We start from the raw sequence: 10,891 nt of genomic DNA on the forward strand, positions 1-10,891 counted from the left end.
TCCCTTTCTGAGTCAGTGAGCGCAGGCAGTCTAGGTCGCCTGACCCCTCACGTCTTTGGGGAAGTTGGGGCGGTGAGCGCAGGCAGTCTAGGTCGCCTGACCCCTCACGTTTCTGGGGAAGTTTGCTTTACTCACTCTCTGGAAAATCTTGCCACCCACCAGGATTCCTACCTGTGTCGGGCAAGGCTATTTTAGTTGGGGGGGGGCATAAGCTATGTCCTTTGCTTAGCCTTTTCTGCAAAGTCTCTGCAAGGGGGTTCTGAGTTATATCCTTGGCTCAGCCCTAGAGACTATTTCCTTGGCACCTGGCCAGCACAAAACAGAACAACTACTACTCAGGCTCTCTGGCAGTTTAAAAGGGGTAGCCTTGCCTATCTCCTTCAGCTAAGGGTCCCTGACAATTCAAACTGCTCTCCTGGCCAGTTTGAAATAAACTCCTGCTTTATTTACTAAGCAGGCTTCCACTGGGCAGATTCTGTGCTGTTTAGAATCTGGGCTCTCCTGGCCGCTTAAAAGAAACTGGGGGCAGGTATTTTAACCCTAGCAAAATGGGGGGGGGGAGGTTTTTCCTATCGAGCGATCTTCCAGGAAGGGGATATTATATTTGCCTACGTGTAGGTGCAGGATGTCTACGTGCAAAACCTACTCTGCAGTAACCCATCCCAGATAGCCATTCAAAATGGGGAATCTCAAGAAAGAGATGCGGTTCCCAGGGCGACACACACCCGTCTCCCTGGCATTGCCGGGAAGGTGGCCCGGCGGGCGGCTGAGACGAGTGGTGGGCAGAGATGAAGGGGGGAAAAGCCAACCCACAAAATAGTGCTCTCTAGAGCCACACACACATACACACACACGCTTCCTTGCCAAATTTACAAGGTCATGGACTTTCTCCTACGTCTGTGTGCCTGAAATGCTCACAGGGTTGCCCGCATTCTCCACCAATAATCTGTTAGCCAAAATGCCCGGTTATGAATTGTTATATGGGGAAATTAGCGAACAATAACCGGCAATGGGCATACCTTGAGCTGGGATGCAACCTTTGTCTACCAGAGTCCATACCATGACCAGTAAAGAGGCAGAAGCCATGGAATTAGTTTAAAAGTAATTTACTCAGATTATATGTTCACACGCACATACAAAACTACACATACACATCACACAACATAGAGAGTCTAGGAATCAAAAAGAGGAATAAAGAGACTTTTGCCATGTGGCAGGCAGAGGAGGAAATATACTGCACCTCTCTTGCAGAGTAGTCCGTCCTGAATTCCATGCAGCTTTGGGGGATAAAAAGGGGACGGGGGGGGGGGGCTAGGTGTCCAAGCATGAACACCCCCTCTGGCAGAGTGCCAGGCAGTATGGAGGGGAAGGCCCAAGGGAGAGAGAGCGAATGGGCTCAGAGCACCCCAGTTATACTGTTTTTCTGGGGGCGGGGAGAGGGGTTGCACCCCTCCTAGGTTCCAAGGTGACAAAAGGATTAAGCTGTGGCTGCCGGGGCAGGGTAGTGAGAATTTGGAAATCTATTCTGATTCCAATGACTTTTGCAACCTGTGATGAGCTAGAAGTTCTCTGCTGATGAGATTAGCATTCAGGAACAATGGGAGCGATCTGTGCAAACGTCCTGGGGTCGCTGCTGCTGAGGTGGAGGAATGACTCATCATGATATCTGGATTGCTGCTGATGACCCATTAAGCGGTGGATGTTGCAAGGGGGGTTGCTTGACACTGATTTCCTGACATTCTGCTTCTCTTGACATGGCTGCAGCTGGAATAGAGCCTATACAGGAACATGGCTTCCCTCTGGTTCACCGGAGGCTGCCCCTGCATCTGCTTCCTAACTGCTAGCTGCACGGCGCTCGCAGGAGCGGCCGAGTCCGTGACGACGGAGCGCGCAGCGGCCGTCCCGTAGCGTTTGGGGCGGGCGCGCGGCCAGCGGAGTAGTCCAGTGTCAGCACAGCGGGTTGCCAGATCCCATCCGGGAGGGGGGGGCAGGCCCGTATGCTAACAGAATCCTATAGAAAAGCAACCCAGTTGAACCTGTGCACTTTTAAATCCTGTTGATTTCAATGGGATGAGGATTCTACTGGTAGTCTCTCTATTTGAGAAATGCTTTTTATTCAACATATGACCTTTATTAAACATGTGATTTTTTTTGTTTTTAAAGTGCTCCAGGGATACACTATTCCAAAGGGAAGTGTAATCTGCTGTAACTTGTGGTCCGTGCACAGAGATCCCAGAATATGGAAGAACCCAAATGAATTCCACCCTGAAAGGTTTCTGGATGAAAATGGCCGGCTTCTCAAAAAGGAAACGTTCATCCCTTTTGGAATCGGTAATGGAACTATGTTTAGAGGGGTGGTACACAAAGATGGGTTAAATCTTAGGAGTGTCTGTGAAATATTTTTAAAACTCTTTTGCCGTTCTGTTTGTTGTTAGAAAAATATGGGGACAAATGTGATCTTGATGGTGGGAGATTTTTAAAATTGTGTGCATTAAGTATTCCAGGAGAATCTGTACATCTTAGCATCCATTTTGCCCTGGTCCAGATGAGTAACATCCATCCATCCATCCATCCATCCAAAGAATAAATTCAGTTCCCCACATAATCCCATGCTCTAGGTATATCATAAGATGCTGCAGAACTGTTCTTTTAAATTTTATTAAGAATATATGCAATATGCCTTTTGATACTTCATATAGGAGATGACTGACCAGGGTCCTTCAAATATAGCAGGTTAGATCCGACCAGCTTTCCTGCTTCAGTAAAAGGCAGGTGCTGTCCTCTTTGGTCACTCAAAAAAACTATGCTAGAGAACCTGCATGTGGAAAAGTCTTGTAGGGTGGGGGTTATAATATGGAGAGGAGTTGGGTGAAACTGAGTAGAAAATCTGGCTAGATCCAACTCAGTGGCATGTATAAAAAGGTAAAGGTCCCCTGTGCAAGCACTAGGTCATTCCTGACCCATGGGGTGATATCACATCCCAACGTTTACTAGGCAGACTTTGTTTTATGGGGTGGTTTGCCAGTGCCTTCCCCAGTCATCTTCCCTTTACCCCCAGCAAGCTGGGTACTCATTTTACCGACCTCGGAAGGATGGAAGGCTGAGTCAACCTAAAGCCGGCTACCTGAAACCAACTTCCGTTGGGATCGCACTCAGGTCGTGAGCAGAGCTTGGACTGCAGCTTACCCCTCTGCGCCACATATTCTGAAGATGTTTTCTTAAGAGGGAGTGGTTGACTTCCAGTGATTCTTCCATCACACTGCGGTTCCTGAGGGTCTACTGACCCCTCTCCCCTTGAAACAAAATTTGGGACCTGGATCTGTGGGCTGCCGTGGGAGAAGGGAATTGGCAGAAGTCACTACCCCTCTTAAAATCACTGGGCGGGTATCCATGGGTAGTATGATGTTATTTCTGTTATTCTTTTTAAAGACCTCAGCCTCATAAACTCCCATGTAACAACAGTCCTGTGCATCACACCAGCCCTTAATGTTGCAAATTGTCAACAGTTGAATGGCTTTGGATTTGAATGTCTAGCTTTTTGTCCTCCAGACTTCCATATTACAAGATTTTTGACCTGTTTTTTAGATATATTTCCCAACTGATTTAAGCATATTTTCTTAGAGGTTTGGCAGTTAGGAAGAATATTGTTTACTCCACTTCTGTTGTATAATATGGCTCCGTACCGAGTAAATGTGAGATGGCCTAAATGGGTTTATAAGGTGGCTTATAATAAGTTGCACGGTATCTGTTATAAACATGAATTGCCACATGCTCATAATATTATTGGTGTTTACTTAGCCATATTTCACTTTTCTCACGGCATTTTTTTAAAAGGGAAACGTGTGTGCATGGGAGAACAGCTAGCCAAGATGGAGCTCTTCTTGATGTTGACGAGCCTCCTGCAACATTTCTCTTTCCTGTATCCAGAGGACTTGAAGAAGCCATCAATGGAAGGAAGATTTGGTCTGACCTTGGCTCCATTTCCATTTAACATAATTGCCTTAAAGAGATGAAGGCACACCAGAGGAGAATGCTGCATGAAGTTTGTGTTAACTCTTATGAAATTCAGGGCTATATATTAAATGCACTTCACTAGCAAAATCACCAACCCTGAGCAGGGATAGGGAACCTGTCGCCCACAGGCTGCCCAAAACTCATCAAGCACTTTTCCCTTGGCATGGGGACTGTTGAGTAAGAATTGTGAACCCCTTTTGTGAGTGGAGGGGTGAGGTAGGAATGAAGATTTTCTAATCTTTGTTGCAGAATGATGCATTTTTTTAAAAAATGGTGCAGAAACTCACTGGTAAGTAGCTTTTTATATTGATTCTGATACACAATATAATTTAACAGTGGATTCAAAATGGAAAAAAAATACAACATAGTGGTATATTTGGATATCTTTTTTCATATAAGAGTCATGAGCGTCCTTTTAAAAGGACACATAGAGGGTGCCTGCAGACCTACTTTAAAAAGAGGACTCGCTGCAGTTTTTCATCACCCAGGTTGAGCCTGGCTTCTTCCCACCTTCACTGTGAAAAAAGCTGAGTGAGGTACAGGGACACTGACTGAGTTCTCAGTCTTGCCCCTCCCACCGTGCTTCAGGCAAGCTGTCTGCTTTGTTCAAAACACAGAAATGCAGCATGTACATTTACTCAACGAAATGTATAGTTGTGACTCTCTACCTCCCCTAATCGGAAATAGTTTTTAAAATGCGGGGAAAACTGGGTTATTGGCGGCACTGGTTTCAGCCAGTCAGAACTGTATAGAGTTGGTTTCTGGTGCAATCACACAGAACTAGTCTTTCTTGAGCTCAGTTTGAGAAAGGAGATCAAAATATGATGAGTTCCTTTCCAGGAAGAGCTTACCGCTCATATTATATACATCTGTATGCACCTGAAATTTGATGGAATTTAAAAGTTGATACTTTGGAGTAATGACACTTGCTTCTCCACCCCCACCCCCCCCCACCCCCGCACACACATTTGAGACTGGCCTGCATTATGAATTTACTGCAGATCCATGCTGAACTAAAGCCAGCAACTGACCTACAGCATCTACACCGAAAATATCTGAGGATCTGTATACGTGCTATGGGAAACCGTGTTTACATGGTTCAGACTGCCCTACTGTGAAAACAGGCAGCTTTTCTCACTCAGCTCGACACTTTACAAAACATGCAGAAAGAGAAACCTCACTACTGCTCATTCTGCTGTGCATGGGATGAATCCTGTCCACGTGTTCTCCCTTGCCTTTCTTTCTTCTGCCTTCAGTGAGAATAAGCGTTACGAAGGGTAATGCATGTATCTACGGCTAGCTTATTTCCCATGTTCATGGATTCGGTTGGCAGACTCGCAGCTTGAGCTTGTACTACTCAATGGGGTGGCAACGTGCAATTGCATGTTCTTGTGGAAGGTGAGACAATTTCATCAGGGCCATTTAGGAATACGGAAGGGCAAGTAGCCGTTTGTATGCACGCATATCATACACTCACATGTCCTAGGAAGGAAATGTCACTGCCAAAACCTTGGGCTGGCCTTCTTGGCAGGGAAGAACCCACTGCAATGTAAATACAGCATTCCATTTCTAATTTATTTCTAATTAAAGGAACCAGTGAGCTGATGCAAAGGTGGTACAAATCTATAAATCAACACTGTGTAGCTTTGAGATACAGTAATTTTGCGTTGTGGAGAAGCCCAGAAGGTTGGGTGGGTGGGTGGTTGGAAATTCTGGGACAGCTCTTAAAAGACTGGAATCTTCAAGAGGAAAGTTGAAAATTGCACTGCTAATTTTCCGCTGAATACTGTTAAACAACCAGACCAAGAAGCAAACTGCGCTGCAAAGCTGGCAGCGCAACTTTGTATGGCATGTACGCCTCTTATAATAAGGCACCCTTTTAATGATGCACTTTATCATTTTTGTCCAAGATCCAAAGACCCATATTTCTATCTTAGGAGGCATGAAAGGCCTCATTAAAAAATGTATGTAGGTTGCCTGTATTGTGCTGATGTTAATTTTGCCTGTACTCCCCCCCCCATGAATGCCTTGTTTAGAATTTTAGAATGTAAGATATCATTACCATTTGAAACTACCATTTGAGACAATTGCTACTTTGAAAACGTGCCTCTACTTCTACATACAACCTGAGATCCTGTTCCTCAGTGCGAACCTTTGTCTAAATAAACTTTTTATTTTAAAAGCTTTATGGTCTGGAAGCAGAGTTTTTTCTTTTCCATGAAATATGTTTGGGTATATCTTATTATGCCCTGACCTGGATAGCCCAGTCTCCTCAGATCTCAGAAGCTAAGCAGAGTTGGCCCTGCTTAGAAGAAGTCTAGGGCTGCTACGCAAAGGCAAAACACCTCTGTTTATCTCTTGCCTTGAAAACTCCAAGGGGTTGTCATGTGTCAGCTGCAACTTGATGGCAAAAAAATATACATATATATGTATTTTAATAAAGACAGATTTTGGTGTAGTTTCTTACGTATCACCCCAGACCCAAGTACATTTGGGCTGCTGTTTCCTCTACAGTGGGGACTTTTTGCCTTTTACACCGGACTGCTTCCATACTGCAACAAATTCCCTATTGTGCACTCATAGCTAGTATTACAAACAAAACAAAACAAAAAGCGGGGAGGTGAGAGATTGGTGGGTGCAAGAGTTGAAATGGCTCTGATGTGTATGTGTGTGCGTGGGGGGGAAGCTTGGAAAATCAAACCTTCCTGTCCATGCAGTAGGAAAATCTGTTCTGACTGATCCTTTGGGAAAGATCATACCACAGCAAGTTTGGGGAGCATCCGAGCAAACCAGGGGAATCCATAGAGAACGACTAGAGAATGACATTGAGTGGCCATTTTATCTTTCATGCTTGTTGATGTATATACAATCCTGAGAAGCTTGACATCATATACAAAGTGTGAGCTGTGGGCCATGTTTTAATACACATGGACTAAACATTCCTACACAAATCCACACATAATAAAAGGATTTAACATATTTTTACCTTGTATTACGTTAATGGAGAAGTCAGGATGTGTATTATATAGTAATTTATGCACGACCACTGAGGTAGGCCTAGATAAGGCCGAAACGAATCTGGTCTTAAGTTTGGTCATTGTATAGATATACATCAACTGTGAATGTGTTGTATGTAAATGTTTATTGTTTTTAGAAAAGAGCAAGAGTCCCAGCTCACTTCTTCATACCCTGCCAGAAAATATTTTTGTTAGTCTTTAAGGTGCTACTGGACTCTTGCTCTTTTCTACTACTGCAGACAGACTAACATGGCTATCCACTGTGAATTATCTTTGTTTTTAGTTAGCCTACATAGTAGGCCCTGTGTTTTTAACATAATTGTGACCATAATAATAAAACAGATACATTTGTTGATATTTTAATAGTGTTTAGCTCAACCTTTTGGTTTTCTACTTTGGGGTTGAGTTTCTTTTCTCCCCCCCACCCTTTTCCCCCAGTAGGTTTCAAGTGAAATAAAACCAATATTATATTTTTACATCCCAAGCTAGTATTTTAGTTTTAAATGCCTGGGATGTAGCTGCTCAGAGACATGGGCTGCTGATATACCTGTTGGTTGGAGGCTTAACCCAATGATCTAGAATGTGTGAATATGATACAAAATGGAAATTGACCTGTTACCTGCCATTCAGTAGACTGGATTATCTTGTGAAGCTTTGAGAAGGGCAGCCTATCTTATTCATTCTCCACTGGGGGCAAATTGTTGCTTTCATGCCCTGTTTATAGTTAATAAGCTTCCCAAAGACATCAGGTTGGCCACTGATGGAGATGGAATGTCCTCATGATGGAACTTTGTTGTTATGATCCAGCAGGGCTCTTGCATACTATATTTTAATTGCTGGAGTTTTGAAAACTACATAAACTAAAATTTCAACTGACTAAAGTTTTAGTTCTTGAGCATCCAAAAATTGCCTCTTTTATAGGCCGGTATCAAAGCAACCTTTGATTACACCGTTCCTCACTTTCAAGTGTGTTCATTCAGCATAAGGATATTAGGCTTATGCTAGAAATTGCAAAAAATGACACCATAGAGTAAAATGTATCTCTTTGAACTGTCCGAGAATTCATTATATTCATGTTAATTTTATGCCAGTTACATAAATACACTGTCCTCTGGCTTACAGTTCACCTTTCTCCTTCCTGAGAATATACTAAACTTTTTCAATGAAACTTTGCATAGTTGATCCTAAAAGGGTTTAACTCATTGTACAACTGAAATAAATCTCGTCTCCTTTTGTGTTGCAACTGTTGAAACCAAATTTTAGAAGCGTAACAAGAGTTAAAGAGGGAATGATCCAAGTCTATCAATACAATCCTGTGCTAAGGTTCCTACAGTTCAAATCCATTGATATCAGTGGGTTTGGAGTACCTCTGCATAGGGACAAATTGTTCAGTATATTTCTCTTAAGGCAGTGGTACTCACTTTCTGGCTCAGAGAACCACATTCATGATTACCATCACCTAAAAGAGCCACATGAGTAATATGTGCCCCACCAAGCACACACATACAATAATAGACAACACAGCTCTTAATTTAAATATATAACTACAACTTTTAAAATTATCTGAGTACCTCTGCACATGTAGGGTTTTCTCTCCTGACCGATGCTGAAGCCCTTGTATGTCTGGATTGAGAGCAAGGGTCCCTTTTCTGTTTTCCTGCTCTTTCTTCAGCATGACTCACAGCAGGTTGGCAACCCTAGATAATTAATGTCCTCCAAAATGTCCTATTGTTAACAGCCTTACTCAGGTCTTGCAAACTGAGGGTCATGGCTTCCTTTGCCATTTCTATCTCCCTCTTATCTGTTTGCATTCATGCAAGATAGCTGTGGTGCCTTTTAAAGAAACAAACAAAGGTCAAGAGAACATGTCTAAGACGAGAACTGCCCATAAATGTCTAGTGGTGTTTTAAACAGCAAATGCTATCATGTGCTATCATTCTTAGTGGGATTCTTTAGCTGGAGGAAAATCACATGGGTAGAGTCTGTGCCAATGAGGGTTTTTTTGGCCCCCACTATTGGGGAAAATAAGCTAATTTGGCTTCTCTTTATGCATCATTTAAAAGTAATGTCCAGTTTTGTCAGCAGACAAGCACATTTTCTCTGCTTCCAGTCTTTTAAGGGGCCTGTGTGATGTTAGAGAAACATTTGACGAAGTGCTGGCTTTCATATTTTCAGTTCAAGGTTTTTACGTTCCCTCTTTCTTCCCAGAAGACTAAACATGCACTCTGAGAAAAGGTCTAACTATTACCACTGTCTATTCAGATATGTCCAGCATTCGGCACAGGATGCAGAGAAAAAGCTTTAAGCCTCTAACACCCCCCTTAATATCCAACCTCATGACGAGCTCAGGAGAACTTGAAAGTTTGCATAGTATTTGGGTGGTTGTAGTCAAAGTTTTTCTGAGGTTTATTTCTTTTTAAAAGCCCCCTTAGAGTTAGTGAGTCTGACACACGCTCCTTATTACTGCCAAGAAATATAGAAAACATTTTATTTTATTCATAGTCTGCCTTTCTCCCTGGGACTCATGGCAGATTACACAGAGTAGGTCAATACAATCAACAGGATAGGACATCCAGTCAACAATGCTACAGGTTGTTTTAGTACATACCTGCAACAGGATTAGGATTGTAGAAATCTGGAACCAATCACAAATCTGAAAACAGAACCAAAGCAATTTGTAAGTATTAACATAGAAATGTGTTAACCAATGCAAAAATTATAGTAGGATCATACTTAAGAGCAATAGACAATGTACAAACTACACACAGTAGTATAGACCACAGTCCTCAACAGTTTACCCAAACATCTTTCTGAACCATTTTGCTACATTACAGTCCTATTTGTGTATAAAAGCCTTCTTGATTAATTCAGTTTTGCAGTTTGTGGAAAGCCATGAGACTTCCTGACCTTGTCAGGCAGGCCATTCCACAAGTGCCTCGTGTCAAGAAACTGAACTCTCCTAGAGGAAGTTCAGTTTCTTGACACGAGTTTGTCAAATGCCTATCAAATGCAATAGTTGGAGAAAGCAGCAACTCATGGTGTTAAAACAATCGCATATTCCGTTGGTTTTCGTGGGGCTATAATATACGCATGGCGTTGGAGGAGAGTGTTACGTATACCGTGGACTGCCAAAAACAACAACCAATCAGTGGGTTCTAGATCAAATCAAGCCTGAACTGACCCTAGAAGCTAAAATGAGACAGCAAGGTAGACTTCCCCTGACTATGGAAGATCCACTGATTTTGCAATTTGTAATAATCTCTTTTCCTTTCTGTAAATGTATTGAAATGTATTAGGACAGCAAGGGAATAGCTTGTTGCTGGGCAGGGTATCTCTGTGTATCTGTGTGCTAGTAATTGGGGCAAGAGTCACGGAGGGTTACAGTGAACCATAACAAGAATTGGGTGAAACTGTCACTATACTGCCGCCTCTCTGACTGTATTACAATCAGATATGCCCTGAATGTTGATGGCTGTCATATCTTGAATTTGGATAAATATCCCTTCCTCAGTATGATCGGGACTCAGAGATTTCTGCCCATTAGGGCCTCTGGGTCGCAGCTGCCAGAATAAACGGTTTTCTTGAAATAACGGTTCGGGTCTCTATTTCCCCCACGAACCCGTTTACCCGCTACAAAACTGAGGCTGTCGTATTTTGGTTACATCACGAGAAGACAAGAGTCACTGGAGAAGACAGTCATGCTAGGAAAGGTTGAGGGCAGCAGGAAAAGAGGAAGACCCAACAAGAGGTGGATGGGGTCTATAAAGGAAGCCCTCAATTTGCAAGATCTGAGCAAGGCTGTCAAAGACAGGACATCTTGGAGGACTTTCATTCATAGGATCGCCATGAGTCGGAGGCGA

The 10,891-nt window shown here is 43.0% G+C and overlaps 1 protein-coding gene across 1 annotated transcript in view; it reads left to right on the forward strand.

Annotated features, from left to right (window-relative positions):
- LOC130482312 (cytochrome P450 2U1) overlaps nucleotides 1-4,245 on the forward strand; it is a 28,139-nt gene extending 23,894 nt beyond the window's left edge. Inside the window, exons 4-5 of the mRNA XM_056855022.1 lie at nucleotides 2,164-2,331; nucleotides 3,835-4,245. Coding sequence (XP_056711000.1) covers nucleotides 2,164-2,331; nucleotides 3,835-4,013 — 347 coding nt within the window. The 3' untranslated portion in view covers nucleotides 4,014-4,245. The remainder of the gene's footprint in view (nucleotides 1-2,163; nucleotides 2,332-3,834) is intronic.
- Nucleotides 4,246-10,891: the final 6,646 nt, after the last annotated feature.

This window comes from Euleptes europaea, chromosome 9, assembly GCF_029931775.1.
Source record: "Euleptes europaea isolate rEulEur1 chromosome 9, rEulEur1.hap1, whole genome shotgun sequence".
Lineage (NCBI taxonomy): Eukaryota > Metazoa > Chordata > Lepidosauria > Squamata > Sphaerodactylidae > Euleptes > Euleptes europaea.